A 22,841-nucleotide genomic window follows, 5' to 3' on the forward strand; every position below is an offset into this window, starting at 1 on the left:
CTTTTCATCGCGACCTTGACGTATAGAAAGCAGCTGAGCCGAAGTGATTCGGGTTTCTGCTTTCTGGAAGAACCTCCTATGAAAAGCATCCATTAGATCTCTGTAAGATCTAATGCTGCCTTGAGGGAGGCTATCGAACCACCTTCTTGCGTTCCCGATGAGCAGCTCGGGAAACAGCTTACACATATGAACCTCATTGAGACCTTGGTTCGCCATATTATACTGATAGCGTCCCAGGAAATCATGAGGATCCACTAATCCGTCATAAGTCACTGACGGAGTTCGGTAATTCTGTGGCAACGGAGTTCTGGTGATATCATCCGAAAATGGAGTCTTCAGCGCTCCATACATAGCGAATCCGACATCTCTACGGTATGGTGGAGATGGAGTTCTCCTGTGATTTCGGTAACAAGGAGGAGAAGGAACATATCGGTGGTGAGGATTCTTTCTCCTGGAAGGTTCGACACTACTGCGGTAGTGGCTTTCATGTCTGGAGGGGGAGGGAGAATCCGCCGTTTTCTTCTCCGGCTTCTGGCTCTTTTGCAGGAATGTTAAGAACTCATCCTGCTTCTCAGCCAAGAACAACTTGACAGCCTCATTCAAAGCGAGCTGCTGGGGAGGCTCGGTGCGATGACTTTTGGAGTGGTTTGTTCTTTCACCGTGAGAACTGGAGGCAGATTTCTCCCGAGGCTGTTTTCCAGACCTACGGGCTGGACTAGCTTCCTCACGTTCATCACGGACGGAAGTATGGGTATTATGTGATCTGGTATGCATTTTTTGGTGGAAGAGGATCAAAAACTCGCTTTTATCACAGTTTTGGTTCTCTGTTTCCCACAGACGGCGCCAGTGATGATTTGGCGAATTTTTGATGGGAATAAATGCAAGTAATAAACGATCACAACACGGAAAATTACGTGGTTCGATTTACTGAGGTAAATCTACGTCCACGGGAAGAAGAGAGGGCAAATTTGTATTGCTTGGTCACGCTTACAGATTACAATACTGATTTGCTATAAGATTCAGGATCTAGAGAGCTTAACCCTGGTCTATCTGATCTAAGTTCTATTTATACATTCGAACTAAGATCGTGGTTTGCAGCCCTGGTAGTGGGGTTGATAACTGCTTAATACCACTAAATAGATCGTGGGTGTAATGGAGGTCGTGGAGATCCTGCATGGGTCCACTATCTCCTTGTTCGGTCGAATACTGAGACCGAACTGCTGAACTTTGCCGATCAGCTTTTGCCGATCTGAGAGTTGAGCTCGATTGGTCGGCTTTTACCGAGCTATAGGCTGTGACCGAACTCTTTGGTTGTGCCGAACTGATACTACCGAGCTATAGGCTGTGACCGAACTCTTTGGTTGTGCCGAACTGATACTCTTTCTTGGGTTTTGGGCTGATGGGCCGTCACTGCTATCGGGCTCGCAATTATTGTTTAGTTGTTTAGTTCGTATCCCATCAATGGGATTCAACAGAATAGATGTGATAAATTACTGCTCTTTTGTGAATAATTTTCTTATCAAGATTACATTCTGTAATGAAAATGCTCATCTTTTTTCCGATTTCCAAAAATAGCAAGTTCTGTATGTATTCAAGATGTGTTCATGAGCGGATAAATCTTGCAGATGATGAACTATTTTATGGCGTGGGAAAATGTGGATTTCCCTTTCTAAAATATAAAATCATTAATTAAAAGAAGCAAAAAACATAGTGGGAAATCTCTTGAATTCAAAATAAGAAAACAACATAGTGAAAAATGTAATTAAAATTAAAAGAAAACAACATAGTGAAAAATGTAACTAAAATTAAAATAAGAAGAAGAAGAAAGGTAGTTGAAAATGGAGATGACATTTTTCCCTTCCTAAATTAAAATAAGAAGAAGAAGAATTCAAAATAAGAAAACAACATAGTGAAAAATGTAATTAAAATAAGAAGAAGAAGAAAAAAGGTAGTTGAAAAATGGAGATGCGGGGGATCGAACCCCGTGCCTCTCGCATGCAAAGCGAGCGCTCTACCATTTGAGCTACATCCCCATTTGTTATGTTAACCTTATTATCACTTTTATATATTTCATAGCAATTGTTTGTAAAATGGAAGTGGGTAAATTTACAAATGGGAAGTCAAATTAAAATTTTTGTATAGATCAAGAAGAAGATGATATGTAGAGTAGATCACAGAGTTACAAAAACAAATTCATGTTAGTCCTCATAATCTATGTAGAGTAACTCATGATCACCAATAATCAGAACAAGAACAATCACCGTTCTTGAACTTGTGGAAACGGTTACGGTCTCTAATAGTAATCTCCCTATCATAGATCTTCGAAACCATCTTCATCGCCGAATGGCAATCTCTGCATATTCTCAAGTTCTTGAAAATACAAATAGGAGTGCCAGCTTTGGTGCTCATCAGCCCAAAACACACTGCCAGTTTCTCACTATGACACAGCAACGCTCGCTCCTTCTCTTCCTCGTTCCCGGAAATGATTTGGGAGCTCGTATCCGGTACATAACCAGCCATTTTCAACCTCCCTATCACCTCATCCAGCTTCAAATACACCTCATTGATCCGTGGATGTGACCTCTCCCCTGCAGCGAACTGGTGCATCTTCCCATTGACATACATCGTGCTGATCCCGGGCACTTTTCTGATCCCTCTGTTCCTAAGATCCTTCCGGAAAGAATCAGCTTTGGCCATCTTGCCCGACAAAGCGTACATGTTTGAGAGGAGGACGTGATGCTCGGTGTTGTGTGGATGCATTCTGGTCAGATCTTTGAGAAGGCGCTCTGCCACGTCGTGTGCTCTGTGCACACTGCAGGCGCCTAACAGGGACCCTAACACGACCTCGTTCGGCCTCATTGGCATGCCGCGTATCACGGCCTCTGCTTCTTGCAAACGCCCTGCCCGGCCCAGGAGATCCACCACGCAAGCGTAGTTGTCCATCGACGGCCTGAGCTCAAATGCGTTCTCAAGCATGTCGAACAATCTCCGGCCCTCGTATACCAGCCCCGAGTGGCTGCAAGCGGCTAAAACAGCTGTGATAGTGACATCGTTTGGTTTGATCTCTTCCACCATCTGATCGAACATGTCGAGAGCCTTAGCGCCCTTCCCGTGCATCGCTAATCCACCGAGCATAGCGTTCCACGTAACCACGTTCTTCGTCTCCATGGACTCGAAGACCCGAACAGCAGCGTCGATCTGGCCACATTTTGCATACATGTCGAGCAGAGCTGTGCCAAATTTGACATCTGTTGATGCGTCTGGTGTCGCCTTGAGAGCGTACACGTGCAGCCATCTACCCATCGCGACATCCCCCGATTGCGTGCAAGACGACAAGATGGAGCAAAGGGAGGAACTCGAATCCAGGCAGAATCCACAACTGAAGACCATTTCAGCAACAAGATCAAACGCCTCCCGAATAAGCCCATTCTCGACATGCCTTGCGATCATTATCGTCCAAGCAATCGTATTTCTCTCAGGCATTTCATCAAACAGTTTCATCCCTTTCTCCAGCCCTTCCCATTTCACCACACCCCACAACAACACAGTCCACGAAACGACATTTCTTTCCGGCATTTCATCGAACACCATCTTCGCATTATCCATTAACCCGCATTTCGCATACATATCCATCGCAGCATTCCGCGATTTAACGGAGAAATCCAAACCCATTTTCGCCATACAAGCATGCCCTTGAATCCCGAACAAAATGTTCCCCACCTTCGTGCAAGTCCCGAACAACGAAACCATCGCGACGTGGTCGATCGGGACGCCCTCTCTCCGCATCGAAACGAACAAGGTGAGCGCATCCAGCGCCGCGCCGCAGTGGCTGCAGCAGTCCATGAGCGTGGTCCAGTCCACGGCGTCTTTAAACGAGAGAGGAATTTCGTCGAACACCTTGCGTGCAGAAGTCGCATCTTTACAGGCGGCATACATTTGCATGAGTACATTGCCGACGAATAGCTGGGGAAGAGTGAGGAGGCCGGAGGTGGCGGCAGCGGCGTGGAGCTTGTGGCCGCCGGCGATATCTGAGCGTTGAGCGCATGATCTTATGAGGGCCCTGCAGTGGCGGGCCAGTGCAGAGGCGGTAGTGGGCGAAATTGGCCATCTCATAAGAGTAAAAACGAGTTGCTGCAAATTTGTTGTGAAGAAAAATTGAATTTGGTTATCACCATTACGGTATTTATGTTTTATAATGATGGCTTTTTTAAGAGAAAGGATCTATTATGTCAAATTGTTTGGGCATTTATTCAAAAATGTTCCATCATTTATGTAATTACACTTTAGTATTTCATCATTTCATTTTTGGGAACAAAATGTTATGTAAAAAATATCTGACTAATACAGAATATTAACATGGCAACTGAAATTACATTGAATAATCAATGATTAATTTTGGCTAGTTGCCGTGTAATTTCAACTATGACATTAATATTCTAATCGTCATAAAAATTTTATTGGATATTTTATTCTTAAAAATGAAATAATAGAGATATTAAATGGTGGAACATTTCGGATAAATATCCAAAATGAAGGGACAAAAGACAAAAAGAATATTTAAGCAAGCAAGGTCAAACTCGAAAATTCTGATGAAAATAAATTAGTCATAATCAAGATTTGCCAAAATTAATTGCCATCGAAAGGGGTGGGAAAAAAAAGAAAGCAAAATCGTATTGAACATAGGAAGCCTTTGAAAAAACTAGTTATTTGGCATAATAAAGTCCAATGTAATGGTATATTTAAGGTATATAATATCAATACGTTATAGTACAAACAATAGCAACTAGCAAGTAATATTCTCTAAGGATACACTGCTCCAAAACAATGGGCAACAGAGCCACCCAATTGATGCTCTTTACCCTTACTACAAACCTAGGGCTTCCAATTTCTGTATCTCTAGGTCAACCTCTTTTCCCCTCAAGATGGGGGGGAATGCACAACAAAATGGATGAAACAATAAATATCCTCAAGCTGCAGTTTCGTTTGGCGGAACGAGCACACTTCCATCGGGGAGAGGGCTGCAGTTAGCCTTGGCGTGATCCTCTTTCAACTTCTCTAGTTCTTCGCTCGGGAAAACTTCTGACTGCAAAGTTGGTTCTATGTTGTTCACGTGCAACCAAGTCAGTTGCCAAAAGCTGTCTCCTCCATCGGGATCGCAAGGTACGAGAATTCCTTTCGTCTTCATCACTAACAGAGTGTTCTTTAGAAGCTCCGGGACTAATTCATGGATCTTTTCACTTCTTTTCCCTCTGAATCTCATCTTCATGTATTTTTCCATACAACCAAGCACCTTTAACCAGAGTTGGCAGAATGAAGTTGACTGGGATAGATCAACCAGGGCTTGTAAAAATGCTTTCGACAAGAGTTTGAGAGACACTGTCATTGTTCCTTCCACGCTTCGATACTCCTTGGCAGATTGTTGCTGAGCCATTTCTGGTAGTTCATCAAGCAATGTGAAGATCACGAGATCAAAACATTGCAGCCACAGTTCGGCCGGTATAGAGATGCCATCCACTCCTGTTAAGCACCTTTGTAACAACGCGATGGCATGATTCCTGACCTCTTCTCTCCCATCCATGCAGACTTTTCTCAATCCCTGCACAAGCCTCATCCACATTTCCAGAATATCCTGGGACATCTTAACTGCAGTTTCCTCACCCGCTGCTTCCTTAGTCTGGGAAAACCACGTCACCAGACAAACGACTGAACCAGACATCAGGTCCAAGGATTTGACAGACCGATCGACATTGCCAACACGAGACTCAGCAAACTGCCTTGCAGCATTCACACAAAGCACGTAATTTGCAGGTGACAGGTGGGCACCCTCAGACATAATATAAGACAGTGTCTCAAACCCTGATTCAGATGCCTCTGGGTGCCGAGCTGTGATTGAAACTAAGGATATGATTGTCCGCCAACCCAAATGAGATCTTATCTGCATTGCATTTGCTTTCACAAGATGCATGACCTCCTGTGTGATCTGCTCGCAATAAGCATCAGCTACCCGGGCATCAAGTTTCAATACTAGTTGCAGAGACTTGAGAAGCTCCTCCGTAAGATTTTCTTTGTAAGGAAGCAATCGCTGGCATATGCGAAGGAGACCAAAGACAGCCTTTTCTACAAGAGTACAAGGCATCACTGTTGATTGAACAACATTTGCTATGTGCTCATACACATTTTGCCATAGAAGCATGATCCTATCCCGATTGTTTAGAGTGATTGCAATCAGCAACTCCAGACAAAAAACAGCGGTATCTTCATCTTCTGAAGAGCTACTCCCTTTGACAGGACGTCCTGCAGCCAAGACAAGAGCACGGACAAGCTCTGACAACGATTCTGCTTGCAGAAACTTACTCTCAGCAAAAATGCTATCAATGTGACAATTTTGTATTGTCTGAAGAGTACGCTGACGAGCAGCAAGCTGTTCTTCTGAGGGTTGGGGTGCAGGTTCTTCTGCATCATATGATAACAACAGGCTAAACCGGCTCATAAGCCCAGATGATTTCCTGGGAATTGTTGCTGGCACCTGAGCTACAGGTGAATAAGTAGCTGATGTTTTCACTTGACCATTATCAGTAGAAGACTCCAACTCATCAGTGGCATCACTCGCAAGGCGTGCAGGAAGAAGGCCTATTTTATGCAAACTCAAGATGCAGTCCAGTATATTTCTCCAGCCTGATCGAATACTGTCACTGTAACGGTTTGCAATGGTAAAAACTGCTACAGTTGCCATCTTAGCTTTTATGTCATGCGCAAAATAAAGAATTGATTTCTCATTGAAAGATGGACTCAACAAGGTTGTAAACTTGCAAAGAGAGATAACCAAATCATCCAAGACTTCACCCAGATTATACGAAGCTGAAAGCCTAGCGATGGCCAAGAATCCATCAATGCATGACTGTGAAACATCTTCATCCTCCGCATGATCAAGCACTACGGATATGGCAGCAATTGCAGGACCAGACAAAAGAGTAAACATATCATAGTCAAGGTGGGATCCTGAATCAGATACAATGTATGGCGATGTATGTTTTGCTCTGTGTGTCAGACCAATCCAGTGGCTTCGTGTCAGAATCCCAGCAGAACCTCCTTGATCTGGAACCATGCGAATTTCATTTTCACATATAGAGTGATACAGCTCAGATAAGAAATCTCGAGGCAGATCATTTCCACCATTGATTTTGCGATTGTTACGTATGAAATCTTCTTCACTCATCTTCTTCTTGACCTGTGCATTGTGTTGGTCAGTATTGAGCAATATTATAGAATATGACAACAGCAGAGCAGCATCCTTATTGACCAAAATATCTGATGATTGTTCATAATAGCTCTCAGAAAATGCTTCAAGCACTCTCTGTATCTTCTGGGATTCTCCAGGCAATCTGAAAGTTTCCAAGAACACGCGCAAAGCAGTGTCCAAATTCATGTTCCGGAAATCAAAAGTTCTAGCAAATTCATGAAGAACTTGAATACAGAATTCATCGTGACCTCCTAGAAATTCCCCAATCTTATTTTTATCTAATCCCACTGTATACCTGAAGAAAAATGCTACACTTTGGGCATCCAGCTTGTCAGGCAACAATTTTAATCCTTGGAGAAATTCCAGACCCTTCTTGGGATCCTTGTTAAAGTGATCAACGCCAATCATCAACTTCCTCTTGATGTTCTTCCTACTATGAACATATGGAACCCAGTGAACAGGTTCTCCATAATCATTACATCTGAGAATCCAAAAAGAACTATATTCTTCAAGCTCTGGAATGGCTTCCCTTAAACTTGATGAATCGTGCTCTATTCTATCAGCCATACCCTGAACCAAAGCAATCAGACCATCCAGAGCAAGCGTGTTCATGGCCGACAAAGGGCTGTTAACAGGAAAAGCACTCCTCGATAGCAGGTTAGCAAGGCCTTCAAACACATTTCCGCACGATATATCACAATCATAATTGGCATACAGCTCGGCGACAAACATAGGCTGCCTGCAGAAGTCAATAAGAGCTTCCATAGCAACCTCCTGTTGTTGGTACGAAGCTCCATGCTTACTTTGTGCAATCCTCAACAGCACATCAGAAATAAAAGCTTCAAGCTGTAGTTTTAATTTAGTTCGGAGATGGTGATAGAGATTCAGGACTATGCTACATACAGTTGAGAGAATAAGCGGACTCATTGACAAGCCAAACTGCATCAGATTGTAAAATAGTTCTTCCTGTATCAGAGCTAATAATTTAGGATGATTCCCAAACGAAGATCCGCCCAATTCTATCGCAGAATTAATCAAACCCAATGCAAAAAGAGGAACATCTTCATGATATGCTATTGGATTGGATCTTGGACCCATTTCTATATTATCCATCACATTCAGAAGAGAGCACAAGAAATGAAATATTTCCACCATTGAAGGCACTCCATATGGATCCATCATTGAAGAATCATCCTTTAAGGAGCCATCATTCCCAGGAGAACTCTCAGTCTTTTCATTTTCAGATTCTGCAGGAGTGCAAATTTCATTTTTTGCCTTCCCCTCAGAAGTAGGACTCTGTGTGGCGGCATTGTCCTGCAATGGGCATTATAGCTTCAGAAATAAATAACTTAGCATGGCTTGTATCAGCGTAAAATAGTCATAGAAACAGACAACTACTTAAAAATAATAATTTTTGTAATGACCACTTGATTTCAACTGATCATGTCCATGCACAAAAAGTGAATTTCAGCTTAACTTACATTTAGGATTTGGAAATTCGCTAATACTATCTCCAAAATCATGTTGTTCAGAAACTTATATGCAAACATTATAAAAATGGAAGATTCTTTCTGCTGGTTTACTTTATTCTAAATCTTTATAATAATGTGAGTAAGTGAAACAGTACAACTTGTAAACCAAACTTATCTCTAAAGTTTATGGTTGGCATCAATGTGATGGAGGCAAAGCACATTTAGTTCGTAATGTTGGTATTAATTTAAATAAGAACAGTTGTTACCTCTACAAGTGAAGAAGACTTCTCTGCACAAGGTAATTGATTCCTTCCATCCTCCAACTCAGGAAGGTGCAAAAATATACACCTAACCAGCTCATGCATGGTGTGGCGAGATATCCTTTGCAGCAATTCACTTTTTGAGCTTGCTTGATGAACTATACGGAAGCAAGTATTCACAATGCTACATACATGATGGTTGTTCAAATTAACCGATGCCTTGCTTTTCATGCAAGCCAAAAGAACTTGCAAGATTTTCATCAAAACAACTTCTTCAGAAGCAGGATCAGTCACCTCAAAACGACAGCTTGTGACAGCATCCACAATTAGGTTTAAGGCATTGTCTACATTCACAGTTTCTGAATCCAGTATCTGCAGATTTAAGATTTTGTAAACAGATGACAACGCAACACCAGTGATTGGTGCACCAGTTTCATCAGATTTAATGACGTCCAAAAATGGCTGGACGTACAGAACAGGATCAATGGTATGCCAATGATTTTTAAAAGAAAATATCTTTTTTCGGAGTTCCTTGAAAGATTTTATGAGAAAGTGCTCTATCTGCTCATCATCAGAGGCATATTGCACTCCCCATCTCACATTTCTTCTCATCACTGCCAAAACCGCACCAATCTCAGAGTTCACCATACATGCTAAAGCTCCGCCAGAAAGCTTGAATGGGCAATCGGGTTGCTCAGCCAAGCCATTGAACCCATTCTGTTGATTTGGCAAACTCGTCATCTTGTTTCTTTACTGTGGCAAATTAGGCTTCTAGAACACACATAAAGTGCCCTGCAGCTCGATTTAGTCCTGCATTTCACAGTTTATTCGTAGATTGACGAAGTTTAGTAAGATTGACTTCAAAATCATTGATGGCATGGAATACTAAATAACAAAAATGGTGGCTAGTTAATAGCACCTACTCTAAATTCTTAATGCATGTTTAAAGAGGAACCTCAACTAAAGAAAATGAAATTGGAGTACCAGATATCTAAAACAGCTTTCCTAATTTGAGGGGACACTCAGTGCACAAGAGCAAAGTTGCTGAAAAAACCTATAAAAAAAAAGTAAAATTCACAACATCGAGATTTGCCTTTGCCTTCACATTTAAAGACAAACAACTCAAAGCAAGCCGGATAGTATACATTAAAAACTGAGATCTCGGAAAGTAAGTATCCCTGTCGCCAACCTAAATGCAAGAGGTCTCAAATCACTGCTTCGTAAGAAAGTGATCTAATAGACTATTATGATTGGGCCGATCAAACGAAAGAACATTCAACCAATGTACCTGCTTAAAATCATATAGTAGCATAAGAAAAGAAAGCAGAATTCCAAACTCAATTCCACTCCGGAGAACAATACAGCCCCAAAATCACATCATACCTAACTACATTTTCCCGCCCCGCGAATCAAACGCACAGAAAACAGGTCGAGAGCTCAGATCTAAACCAGTGACAATGAAAGATCCAACACGCAATCAAATTCACATTTAGATCCCTAACAGGCGAATCAAACTCAGAAAGGCTCCAGAAATGGGAAGTGAGGAGTGAGATAAACGGAGAGCGAAGAGCTTGATAATGAGAATTCGAAATTCACCAAGAGAATAGAGACGAATCGGAGAGGGGATTACCAGTGCGATTGGAGATCGGAGACGACGCGACGGAAAAGGTAGTTTTTGCTTCTCCGCAGGGGGGTCGTCGCCTGCTTGCTGCCTGCGGTGACGGGGGCGACAATTGTTTGCGATTTGAATTAAAATAAAATAAAATAAAATAAAATTCTTTGGGTTAAATGCGAGATCGAGATTTGGGAACCCACGTTTCTGCGTTTATGGCGAATAGCGTTTTTTGCGCCTCTGGCCACCCACGAGGCCTGATTAAAAACCAATTAATTTTTAATCATGTTTTAATGAGTAAATAAGATTGACAGTGGGTTTTGATTTTTTTTTTTTCACTATGGATGAATTGAAAGAAAATGAGTAAAATGTAATAAAAATATAAAAGTATGATTATGAGGAGATGCACTTGTATGTGCTCTTCATTCTTCAATCCCTAGGCGTGAAACAAAATGGTAATTAAATATTATAATTAATACTCCTTAGTATTTATGAATTATGGGGCACGCATAGCTTTGATCTAAGTCACTTTCTTGTGGGAAAATGTATAAACTGATGAATAACAAAACTAATACTCCATACTAGTAGTAACTTTGTAAAGTAATTTTTATAATTTTCTATTATAAAATGGAGGAGGATTAAATAATCAACTCATTTTTGGAGTGAAAATAATCATATATAAATATATGCAGGGCCGGCTCTGGGGGCAGGCAACCCAGGCCACGGCCAGGGGCCCAGGATGGACAGGGGCCCAAAATTTTTTTGCGCTATATAACACACACAATCACTCTGGACCTCATGACCGTCGCGGGAGAGGCCCTCCAGACCAACATCACCACCCTCTGGCCTCTCGTCCTCCCCATGTCCGAGCAGCTCCTCTTCCTGGCAACACTCATCGCGAAAAAGCTCCAAAAGATGAAGGTCAAGCCCTACGTGCCCGACTTCAAGCTCGCGTTCGAGCACTTTTGCATCCACACGGGCAGGCGGGGCGTGCTTGATGAGCTCGAGAAGAATCTGAATTTAAGCAAGTGGGACATGGAGCCTTCTAGAATGACGTTGTATAGGTTCGGGAACACGTCGAGCAGCTCGCTGTGGTACGTGTTGGGCCAGTATGGGGCCTTGACATCCAGCTTGGCCAAGGGCCCTTCAAAACACAGAGCCGGCGCTGAATATATGCTAACTGCGGGTCAAATTATCTATCACATACTATCATGCAAATCAAAATTATAATGAGATTAAATTATAATGAGATTAAATAATTTAATTCTAAATTATTTACAGTAAATATAATGCAATTAATACTGAAGAAATTATGTGCACATGTATGTGTGCATGTGTGGTATATGTGAGCCAACGTGTATATTGTGTGCGACATGTGTGTAGTATGTGTGCAACAAGCGATGACTATGTGGGCAGTGTTTGTCAATATGCGTTGTAGGTATATAGTATATTCTTGAGTACGTAACATTTTATGTGGTGTGTGGATGTGTCCAATTTTATAACTATTTAAAATTCTAATTATACTTTTAATATGAAAATCAAATTATAGATCTTAATGGAATTGGAACTATATAAATCAATTTCAAATTTGAATATTTGATTTTGAAATTAAAGCATCCAATTCTAATTCCACGTACCCAATTTTATAACATAGCCTTATTCTTATTAATCGTGACTTACCACTCAAATCAAACATCTAGTATAATACTTCATTCGTCCCTCTATAGTAGAAGCATCCATTCAAATCAAATGTAATTATATAGATATGAGTTTTATCCATATTATTCTCTTTCTTATTTTACTTTCTCTCAATTTTAACTATTTATTATCATTTTTCAAAACGAGTGCTCAAAATGAAACATCTATGTTACATATAAACAAATATTAACATAGCGATTTTAAAATTATACAGTAGTATTGTGTTCTCGGATGTAGGGCATGCACAAGGGTCACGAACCGCCGGTTCCGGTTCATGAACCGGCGGTTCACGGTTCAGGAAATGCTTGAACCTGAACCGGCCCGCCTACCTCCCGGCGGTTCCGGTTCCGGTTCAAAAAACCGCCGGTTCACCAGGCGGTTCAAAACCGCCGGTTTTTTGCCTGAACCGCCGGTTCCGGTTCATGAACAGGCGGTTCAACCGAAATTAAAAAAAATATTTTTTTATATATAAAAATTGATTTTTATATTTAAAATCAATTATTACAAACAAATTAATACAATAAATTCGTAATAGCCCATATATATTTGATGGGCTTGCGAATTTAAGAAACCATTCTTGGTTGTTTCTCTTTTATAGAGACATCCTTGAATGTTTTATGTTCCACTTTCGATGTGGGACAAACTCATTCTTGGTTGTTTCTCTTTTTTAGAGACATCCTTGAATGTTTTATGTTCCACTTTCGATGTGGGACAAAATCATTCTTGGTTGTTTCACTTTTATAGAGACATCCTTGAATGTTTTATGTTCCACTTTCGATTTGGGACAAACTCATTCTTGGTTGTTTATCTTTTATAGAGACATCCTTGAATGTTTTATGTTCCACTTTCGATGTGGGACAAAATCATTCTTGGTTGTTTCACTTTTATAGAGACATCCTTGAATGTTTTATGTTCCACTTTCGATGTGGGACAAACTCATTCTTGGTTGTTTCACTTTTATAGAGACATCCTTGAATGTTTTATGTTCTACTTTCGATGTGGGACAAAATCATTCTTGGTTGTTTCTCTTTTATAGAAACATCTTGAATGTTTTATGTTCCACCTTCGATGTGGGACAAAATCATTCTTAGTTGTTTCTTTTTTATAGAGACATCCTTGAATGTTTTATGTTCCACTTTCGATGTGAGACAAAATCATTCTTGGATGTTTTCTCTTTTATAGAGACTTCCTTGAATGTTTTATGTTTCTCTTTTGATGTAGGACAAAATATGTTGAAATATTTTCTTTTATAACTACATGTTTAGAGTACTCATTCATCTTTTTCCAATATGGGATACAAAACTTTCTTTTGTCTTCTATTTTTCTTCATGTTTTGTATGATATATATAAACAAAATTATTATTCAAATATATTATTGATTGATAAAAATAATGAATTATTGAGAAATATGATTTGTATATAGAAAATATTTATTTTATAATAATTATGGTTAGATTTATACAATTTGTATAAAAATTATTTTTTTAATGTGTATAATATTATTTATTAGTTAACATATACATAAATTTATAAACATAAGCAAATCATTAATGATAAATAACTAATGAATAATAGTTTATGTAATAATATTTGTTATTATTACATAAACTATTATGTCCAATATTAAGTATTGATATTTTATAAATATATACATAAATAACTAATGAAATAGAATAATTTGTTTTGATCATAAATACATAAATTTATTATAGAATAATATTGGACATAATAGTTTATAAATACATAAATAATATTGGACATAAACTATTATGTCCAATATTATTATCAATACTTAAAAAAATATCAATACTTAATAGGACATAATAGTTTATGTAATAATAACAAATATTATTACATAAACTATTATTCATTAGTTATTTATCATTAATGATTTGCTTATGTTTATAAATTTATGTATATGTTAACTAATAAATAATATTATACACATTGAAAGAATAATTCTTATACAAATTGTATAAACCTAACAATAATTATTATACAAATAAATATTTTCTATATACAAATCATATTTCTCAATAATTCTTTATTTTTATCAATCAAGAATATATTTGAATAATAATTTTGTTTATATATATCATACAAAACATGAAGAAAAGTAGAAGACAAAAGAAAGTTTTGTATCCCACATTGGAAAAAGATGAATGAATGCTCTAAACATGTAGTTATAAAAGAAAGTACTTCAACATATTTTGTCTCACATCGAAAGTGGAACATAAAACATTCAAGGATGTCTCTATAAAATAGAAACAACCAAGAATGAGTTTGTCCCACATCGAGAGTGGAACATAAAACATTCAAGGATGTCTCTATAAAAGTGAAACAACCAAGAATGAGTTTGTCCCACATCGAAAGTGGAACATAAAACATTCAAGGATGTCTCTATAAAAGAGAAACAACCAAGAATGATTTTGTCCCACATCGAAAGTGGAACATAAAACATTCAAGGATGTTTCTATAAAATAGAAACAACCAAGAATGGTTTCATAAATTCGCAAGCCCATCAAATATATATGGGCTATTACGAATTTCTTGTATTCATTTGTTTGTAAAAATTGATTTTAAATATAAAAATCAATTTTTATAAATAATTTTTTTTTAAATTTGGTTGAACCGGCGGTTCAAACCGCCGAACCGCCGGTTTTGAACCGCCGGTTCACGGTTCACAATTCGCCGACCCTGAACCGGCCCGTGTTAACCGGCAACCCTCCGGACGGTTCATACCGCCGTTTCCGGTTCCGGTTCCGGTTCATGAACCGGCGGGTCCGAACCGGCGGTTAACCGCCGGGCCGGTTCGGTTTGTGCATCCCCAAACAAAAGAAGTCAACATACACACGTTCATATGGATCCGTGTACATAAATAATTTCACACGGTATCATTTTTTTATTATTAGTACTATATTGGAAATTATTTGTATATTGCAAAATGTTTTGTAGTGAATATTGATATCCCCACCAACTAAACGTTTACAAACTTTAAAATTTATATAGATTAATAATGTTCGATTTCACAGCATTATAATTTAACCAACAACTGTTTTTGAAGATGCCAATGATAATATAGTTTTGGTCTTTTTGGAGGATTCATATAAAATATAAGTATTTCCTAATAATCACAATATTATATTCACCCAATTAAGTGAAATTATAATAAAAAATCACTCAACAATTGTAACTCTAAAAAATTAAGCATGAAATATCGGTAATTATATTTATAGTTGCTTGAAGGGAGTACTACGTATTACTCCTATAATTTAATCCTAATATCTTGGTTTGAAACTGAGAAAACAAATGCTTGGTAACACAAGTTATGTTAAGAAAAATGCAAATCAAACAAATCATGAAGAAATCATATCTAAATCCCGATTTTAACTTGCCATGTTAAAGAAGTAAAGCAAACAAAACAAACTCTTATATAGAAAAAATTACAGATTTTACCTAACAATTAGCTCTATAAACTAAATCTCCTTATTACACTAAAAACTTGATTAATAATTAAAAATAATAAAGAGCATATTATTGCTATAATATCCTTATTTTTCGAGAGATATTTTCAGCCACGTATACCTTCAGCTTTCTATATGTGGACTAAAATTTAAAAAAATTTAATAATAAAGAAAAACAATATTTCAACCACGTACACCTTCAGCTCTCGACGATTTTTTTTTAAAAAAAGAAAAAAAAAATCAGCCACGTACGCGTATAACTAAATAACACGTCACTATCACGTCATGCCACAGCTCCATTAGCCTTTTTTTCTTCTTTTCCTTTTTGTGCCTTTTGTTTTCGTTTTTTCTTGAAGCTCTGCGACAGTTAACAAACGGAAACTGAACTAATAAACTGTCAGCTTCAATCTTCAAGGTCTCTGCAAAAAATTAGGTATGATTTATTCTCAGGGCTTTAGTTTTCCAGTCAATTCCTAGGTCCATCTCGGATGCTTGTGCACAAGCTACTTGTTTTGTTTCTCAACCGAGCCGATTCAACTTTTCTGAAGTTATGCAGTAGAAATTGATATCTCAAATCATATTCCCCTAACCTTTTGAGAATTAAGTAGATCAAATATTTGAAACTTTACTTGACCAATTGACTACTTCTATTCACGTTGTGAGTACTTTATAATTTTCCAGCTACAGGAATTTTGTTTCCTTTTGCGCTGATCTAATTATCGAGCTCATGCTTAGTTGAAGCTGAAATTATAGTTTCTAATGTGATTCTGAGCTGGTGGTTGCAGTTGTGGATGAAAAAGGGTTGAACGAGTTGACTTGAGAGTTCAGAGGGATGATTCTTTCTGCACTTGTAACCTCAGTGGGGATAAACACGGCTCTGTGTTTCCTTTTTTTCATTCTCTACACTATACTGAGAAACCGGCCAAGTAATGCTGCGCTATATTTACCACGCTTGGTTGCTGAAGGGAATCTTCGAGAGGGAAATGTATTTGGCTTGAGAAAGTGCTTATCTTCTTTCAGTTGGGTGAAGAGAGCATGGGAGGCTACTGAAGCCGAGCTTTTAGAAAATTCCGGATTGGATGCTGTGGTGTTCATGCGCATTTTTGTATTCGAGTCAGTGAAAAACAAACTTCTTCTCAATTTTGGGATCTGAGGGGGAAGAATGAAATGTCATATTTTGTAGAACATAGTGCTGGGTTCTAGGTGTTTAAGTTCAGTTCAGAATTTGCATGATTTTGTTTGACTCATGTCTTGTTTTGAGTATTTGGTATTTAGTTGCAAAGTAATGCAAAAATACTTATAGAAATAAAATTTTAAACTTTTTTGACAGGAAAATAGCATATGCAAAGTAAACATTTGTATCTGCTTAGAAGAATGTAGAACATAAGGCTGGAAAGTGGTGCTAGGTGGTAAAACTAAATTCCAAATTCACGGAGTAATAAGTCTCAAAATGTTGTTTGAACTATATCTTGTTTGGCCAATTTGGTATTTTGTAGCAAAACGATGCAGAAATACCTATAGAAATAAAGAATATAAAATTACTTTGTAAAAACAGGAAAATAGTGTATTGTGAAAAAATATGTGTATGTCTTGATTGCAAAATATACCGCATCATGATTTTCAACTGTCTGAATTGTAAACATTTTGGTATTGATTATGAGAGGTCATATTTCTTCTGTCCCTGCAAATCAGTGATTTCCACTTTCTAAAATTTAACTGGAGAGTTCTTGAAATGTAATGAGCTTGATAGTTTTATTGTTTGGATCAATTCCTTGATTTATTCTGCCTAATGCTAAAAGATGCTGTCTGAAAATCTGATTGTTATGGTAATTTTTCTAGTTGTCCTTTTTCAGCAGCTTGACCTGATCACTCTACACTTTTTCCTTGTATGCAGGCTTAGAGTATTTCAAATTGCTACAATTATTGGAATCTTCATTCTTCTTCCATTCAATTATATGGGGAACCAGCTAGATATTGACTTTACTGACTTAGCAAACAAGTCGCTGGAAACCTTCAGCATTTCTAATGTTGATGATGGTTCAAACAGGTTTTTTTTCTGTATTGTTTAATCAGTCAAAATTTTCCATGTAAGAACTAGTTTGAGCTGTGCATCTATTTAAGTAGAAGAAAGACTTGGGATTATTCAAGTCTGTGTGCCTGCTGCTTAACTAAATCAAGTCTGATGGCCAGATAACAGTCAAGTAGACCTTTGGAAAATATATATAGTGTCAATAAGGAGAACCCTTGATCTATCATTCCGAGACTTATTAACGCACTCTCATAACTCATTTCTGTCCTTATAATTATCTGAACCTCACTGCTCTGAATCTGTCTATGAAATGATCCTTTCACCTTTTTTATGGTGCTTCTTTGTCTATAAACCTTTTTTCACTTTAGTCTTGAATTTAGTTTAGACTTACTAAAGTAGCACTCATGTGATTCTTGGATAAGGAAAGTAGTAGGGACCACCTTGAATGTTTTCCTCTCTTGTTGTCATTGACTAAGTAAAACGGCGTGTTTGATGCACTGCAGGAAATTGGCAATACTATATTACTATTATATTGAAAACGTATGATAAGTATATTAAATGTTATTTTAACTATCAAACAATTGAATTAGTAATTATATACTGGAGTATATAGAGAATGAAAATATTGTTATTGCTTAGACCGTATCTATAAGGACATTGAAAGTACTTTTTGACTGTTTAAAACACACACACACGCACACTTCTGAAGTTCATGCATGACTTTGTTCTCAAATAAATATAGAATATAGATGCAGATACATCTGTGGCGTTGTTCTCTCTTGTGTGATGTATCATGCCAAGTTTATATGCTAGTAGAGTAAGCAAACGCTCAACTTGGAAAAACATTTACTTTTTCTTAACCACTCATACCTTTCTGTTTGCTCTTTAAGTGACATAATGTTTTGGATTCTCAAAGGTTGTGGATACACTTCACTGCTGTTTATATATTCACAGCTGTCGTCTGCTATCTTCTTTACTCTGTAAGCATATTATTTTCATTTGACTTATAGATTTTCTTTCATAGTAGATAGGAAAGTTAATGGTTCATAAAATTGTACTACTACTTTTCCCTGCAGGAATATGACGATATTGCAGCATTGCGGATTTCTTCCTTCTATTCGTCAAAACCCCAGCCCAAACAGTTCACTGTTTTAGTTCGGAGTATTCCTGTCACTTCTGAGAAGACCTTCAGTGACAGTGTTGGGAGCTTTTTTAGTGAATGTTATCCATCCACCTATCTTTCCCATTTGGTGATTCATCGAACAGACAAACTGAAAGGGCTAATTGTAAGCAAATAGTTAAGCTCTAACTCTTTAACCATATATGTTATGCTAGATAAGTGTTGGTTCGTTCCTTTTACTCGTCTGTTCAATGCTTTTGTCTGTCTAGAATACATCAACATAGTTGTTACTTGCAGAACACCTTATATACTGCATCTCTATTCATTTTATAAATTACATTCTTGTTTGTTTAGATGCATGTAATCAAGTTATATGATAAGTTGAATGTATACTTTTTTGATGAAAGGTATCCTAGCCACTCAAGTAACTTCCGAGGTAAAAGAACTGGGAAGCACCCTTAGCCTCTACGTCTAGGTGCACCTTCATATAATTAAGTGCAGAGGTCAAGCTTCATTGTTAGATGCAATGCAAGTTATAACATCTACAATGTTTTTTTTTGCTGATATTGTTATACTTTTTATGTAGAACAAGGCAGACAAGGTCTACAAGGGACTTGTTCATCTGAAATCAGAGGTCTCTGCTCAGAAAATTTTCAACGGAGATGGTTGTTTTGGCATTTTTGGGCAAAATTCCGAACATGTAGATCAGTATGACAAGGATGTAGAAGATATGGAGCGTAATATGAGTGCAGAACAATTTTCTCTTACTGGAGAGGTGAAGACCATTAACTTCTGTCATTCGTTCGGAATTGAACCTGTCTTTTTTCTTTTTCTTTTTGGGGGCCACTTCCTGTACAATTAATTTTCACCGTCTTAATTTACAAATGGGAGTGATTTATGCGCGGATACTGATGAGAATTTACAAATTAGCTTCAATGATCATTCATATTCTTTATCATTTACTACTTTCTTAAATTTAAAATACCTTCTATAAGTTGCTTTTCAGATGACCTAGAACAGAAACTTTATTATCATAATTACTGGTCTTTTCCCACTTCCTATTGTATTGGTTCTACATTATGGTTTGGGAGTTGGGACACCATCTGATGCTATGTTTTCAATTTGTAATAGGCAGTTCCAGCTGCATTTGTATCATTCAAGTCTCGTTTTAGTGCGGCAATAGTTTCACACCTCCAGCAAGGGGTTAATCCCACAGATTGGCAAACTGAGCCTGCTCCCGATCCCCAAGATGTATATTGGCCCTTCTTTTCTGCATCATTCATTACAAGATGGATGTGCAGTGTTATTGTTATTTTTGCATGCCTTATTATAACCATCTTGTTCCTTGTACCTGTTTTCATAGCCCAAGGGCTTACTAATTTGACTCAGTTGGAGACCATGCTGCCCTTTTTGAGTGGCATATTAAGGATGTAAGTTATTTTGTATATCAGTATGTAAAATTAAAATTCTTAACTAGAGTTATCTTTGACAAAATCAATAACATGTTAAATTATAGTCCACAGACAGTACAAACTTATAAACTATTATGAGTATATGTGATGGTTGTCGGTTATGAATATAATGGCAGCTTGTTCTAGCTTAATAGTATGATATAAACTCTTATGTTCAAATAAATGCAGGAAAATCGTAACCCAAGTGGTTACAGGATATCTTCCGAGTCTCATCCTTGAGATATTTTTAGTTTTAGTGCCACCAGTCATGATTGTGCTCTCTTCCATGCAAGGACACGTTGCCCTTAGTCAGATTGAGAAAAGTGCATGTATCAAAATGTTATGGTTCACCATTTGGAACATCTTCTTTGCCAATGTGCTATCTGGATCAGCCCTATACAGGTTGGGCATTATTCTGGAGCCTAAAAAATTTACTGAACTATTAGCAGTGTCTGTTCCTGGACAGGTATATTTCATTTCGACTCTAAGCATCTCGTACTTCTTAATACATGTTTTCTACTTAGGCTCTGCATATTTCCCCACTTATACTCGGGCATTTATAAGAAGTAGAATATTGTCTGTCACTCCTTTTATGTAGTTTCCAAGTAGTGCATTTGCTTGTGGTCCTCATATTCTACGTTAAAAAAATGTTTTAATGTTTCTTTTTCAGGCCTCATTCTTTATCGCATATGTTGTAACATCCGGATGGACCGTTATATTTTGTATAGAACTTTTCCGACTAAAGTTCCTAATTTTTAGAATTTTGAAAGGAGCTTTGTGCTGCTGTTCTAATGAAGATGAGTTCATTTCCAATCCTTATCACAAACAAATCCCCAGGATTCTCTTTTTCAGCCTTCTTGGTATAATATACTTCTTCCTCTCACCCCTCATTCTGCCATTTGTTATGATTTTCTATGGCCTCGGATATATCATCTACCGTAACCAAGTAAGCCCATTTCCTCATCTTTGTACTTTAACTTGAAAGTGTCTGTCTCGTTTATCTTTTGATAATTCACACACTGGCAGCTGATTTGTTTCATTGTTCTTCATGGGCAGCTATTGAATGTGTATATACCAAAGTATGAAACTGGCGGAAAGTTTTGGCCCGTTGTTCATGATGCAACAATAGTTTTCCTAATATTGATGCATGTTATCGCCATTGGGGTATTTGCTGTGAAGAAAGTTCATTTTGCTTCAACCTTAACAGTTCCTCTTCCAATTCTCACTTTGTTATTCCATAGTTATTGCCAGAAACGGTTCTTACCAAGCTTCAAAGGTTACCCCGCTGAGGTAAATTCGGCACTCTAGCTTCACTTTTCACTTGATTGATGCATATATCAATTTCTTGACCGCTTGTTGTTGTATGTGCGACATCATCATCAACTATCCAATTTTCTGATGCAGTGCTTGATTAACAAGGATCGACTCGATCTTAATGACCCCTCAATGTCTTCTTTCTATGAGACACTAGCCACTTCCTATGAAGATCCCGCTATGGAGGCAGTCAGAGATTATCAAGCCGGTGAAACTAGTGCGACTACACCTTTTCTGCGTGATGTCTCTGAAGTCTAACGTTGTCTCTTCTTACCACGAGGTAGTGAGATAGATTTGTAGGCCTAATTTATGTAGAGCAGAGTATATAGTGCAGGCTGAGTTAATCATCTCTTTTGAAATGGCTTTCCTCCTAGATTTTTGAACGTACAGATTTGTCTTTCTACTATCTGTTTGTGTAAAAGCTGTATACATGCTTTTGTTTTTTACCATAGTCTACATGTTTACACTTCTTCACAGCTGGTTTCACCTTTTGTTTATGCTGGAAACAATATCTTTGCATTAGAGGGTTTATTTCTAATTTCAGTCAATTCTTTGGGAAAATTTGCTGATTGTACACACACACACTCACACAATGATGCAACATACTGAATCCACTCTTTTTTTATGGGAAAAGGTAAAAAGTTGCATGTTAGTTGTAGGATCACAAGGGGTTAGTTGCCAAATTGTGTATTTAAAAATTATAGGAATTCTGAAGTAATGGCCTAATGGGTGCTCAGGTATCAATTTGCTAATTGTTTTTTGTTTGGAATATAAATGAAGTGGAAGTATTATGGAGTATATTTCTCCTATCATTTATTGTACTCCATTTCATTCGAATGTGAGATTCTCGACCACGTGCCACAATTTGTGGCACAATTATTGTGACACTCTATGCATAGATTGAGGTTTTAGAACAAAAAAGATTAGTCTATTTTTCAGATATTCCAAAGACAAGATTATAAAGTATGATGTTCAGTTTGCAAGATAATATCCTATGATTAAATTTGTATTATATTTAGTTCATGGGATTGAATTTTATAACGGGATCCTAGATGGATACTGTGATAATTAATCATAGTCAATCCTCTCCTACTAAATAATCTTACAACTTAATCCTAGATTACATCTTAGTATTATTTCATTTAGTAAACCAAACACCACCTTACAAGTACTATATATGC

General features: G+C 37.7%; 4 protein-coding genes and 1 non-coding gene across 7 annotated transcripts; 2 read left to right on the top strand and 3 right to left on the bottom strand.

The window, feature by feature from the left end:
• Window positions 1-1,960: 1,960 nt before the first annotated feature.
• On the bottom strand, window positions 1,961-2,033 carry TRNAA-UGC. The gene has a single exon. It is a non-coding gene; the product is annotated as a tRNA-Ala (tRNA).
• Window positions 2,034-2,179: 146 nt separating this feature from the next.
• On the bottom strand, window positions 2,180-4,234 carry LOC121769802 (pentatricopeptide repeat-containing protein At5g15340, mitochondrial-like). Its single transcript, XM_042166560.1, has one exon. The coding sequence runs from the start codon at window positions 4,111-4,113 to the stop codon at window positions 2,233-2,235; it is 1,881 nt and encodes a 626-aa protein (XP_042022494.1). The 5' UTR covers window positions 4,114-4,234; the 3' UTR covers window positions 2,180-2,232.
• A 455-nt stretch (window positions 4,235-4,689) lies between these two features.
• On the bottom strand, window positions 4,690-10,713 carry LOC121771708 (ARF guanine-nucleotide exchange factor GNOM-like). 2 transcript variants are annotated; one of them, XM_042168559.1, is made up of 3 exons: window positions 10,603-10,713; window positions 8,979-9,782; window positions 4,690-8,554 (listed from the first exon to the last, which is right to left on the bottom strand). In XM_042168559.1, exons 2-3 carry the CDS (start codon window positions 9,711-9,713, stop codon window positions 4,967-4,969), a joined length of 4,323 nt encoding a protein of 1,440 aa, XP_042024493.1. In that variant the 5' UTR covers window positions 9,714-9,782; window positions 10,603-10,713; the 3' UTR covers window positions 4,690-4,966. The 2 variants fall into 2 exon arrangements, with proteins under 2 accessions (XP_042024493.1, XP_042024492.1); XM_042168558.1 differs by lacking the exon at window positions 10,603-10,713 and adding an exon at window positions 9,957-9,977.
• Window positions 10,714-11,382: 669 nt separating this feature from the next.
• On the top strand, window positions 11,383-11,814 carry LOC121771975 (3-ketoacyl-CoA synthase 11-like). Its single transcript, XM_042168883.1, has one exon. The coding sequence runs from the start codon at window positions 11,383-11,385 to the stop codon at window positions 11,812-11,814; it is 432 nt and encodes a 143-aa protein (XP_042024817.1).
• Window positions 11,815-16,035: 4,221 nt separating this feature from the next.
• LOC121771798 (CSC1-like protein HYP1) lies at window positions 16,036-22,134 on the top strand. Of its 2 annotated transcripts, none has more exons than XM_042168683.1 (11): window positions 16,036-16,179; window positions 16,532-16,859; window positions 17,641-17,793; window positions 18,692-18,755; window positions 18,852-19,061; window positions 19,482-19,670; window positions 20,027-20,325; window positions 20,536-20,812; window positions 21,017-21,292; window positions 21,403-21,636; window positions 21,751-22,134. In XM_042168683.1, exons 2-11 carry the CDS (start codon window positions 16,579-16,581, stop codon window positions 21,916-21,918), a joined length of 2,151 nt encoding a protein of 716 aa, XP_042024617.1. In that variant the 5' UTR covers window positions 16,036-16,179; window positions 16,532-16,578; the 3' UTR covers window positions 21,919-22,134. The 2 variants fall into 2 exon arrangements, with proteins under 2 accessions (XP_042024617.1, XP_042024619.1); XM_042168685.1 differs by lacking the exon at window positions 16,036-16,179 and adding an exon at window positions 16,199-16,404.
• The last annotated feature ends 707 nt before the right edge of the window (window positions 22,135-22,841 follow it).

The sequence above is a fragment of the Salvia splendens genome, chromosome 16 (genome assembly GCF_004379255.2).
Source record: "Salvia splendens isolate huo1 chromosome 16, SspV2, whole genome shotgun sequence".
Taxonomy (NCBI): domain Eukaryota; kingdom Viridiplantae; phylum Streptophyta; class Magnoliopsida; order Lamiales; family Lamiaceae; genus Salvia; species Salvia splendens.

Coding starts and splice junctions, on each gene's coding strand:
- LOC121769802 (XM_042166560.1), bottom strand. CDS start 4,113: ATGAGATGGCCAATTTCGCCCACTACCGCCTCTGCACTGGCCCGCCAC.
- LOC121771975 (XM_042168883.1), top strand. CDS start 11,383: ATGACCGTCGCGGGAGAGGCCCTCCAGACCAACATCACCACCCTCTGG.
- LOC121771798 (XM_042168683.1), top strand. CDS start 16,579: ATGATTCTTTCTGCACTTGTAACCTCAGTGGGGATAAACACGGCTCTG. Junction 19,062..19,481: donor ACAAACTGAAAGGGCTAATT/GTAAGCAAATAG, acceptor CTTTTTATGTAG/AACAAGGCAGACAAGGTCTA. Junction 21,637..21,750: donor TCAAAGGTTACCCCGCTGAG/GTAAATTCGGCA, acceptor TTTCTGATGCAG/TGCTTGATTAACAAGGATCG.
- LOC121771708 (XM_042168559.1), bottom strand. CDS start 9,713: ATGACGAGTTTGCCAAATCAACAGAATGGGTTCAATGGCTTGGCTGAG. Junction 8,555..8,978: donor AGTCTTCTTCACTTGTAGAG/GTAACAACTGTT, acceptor TGCCCATTGCAG/GACAATGCCGCCACACAGAG.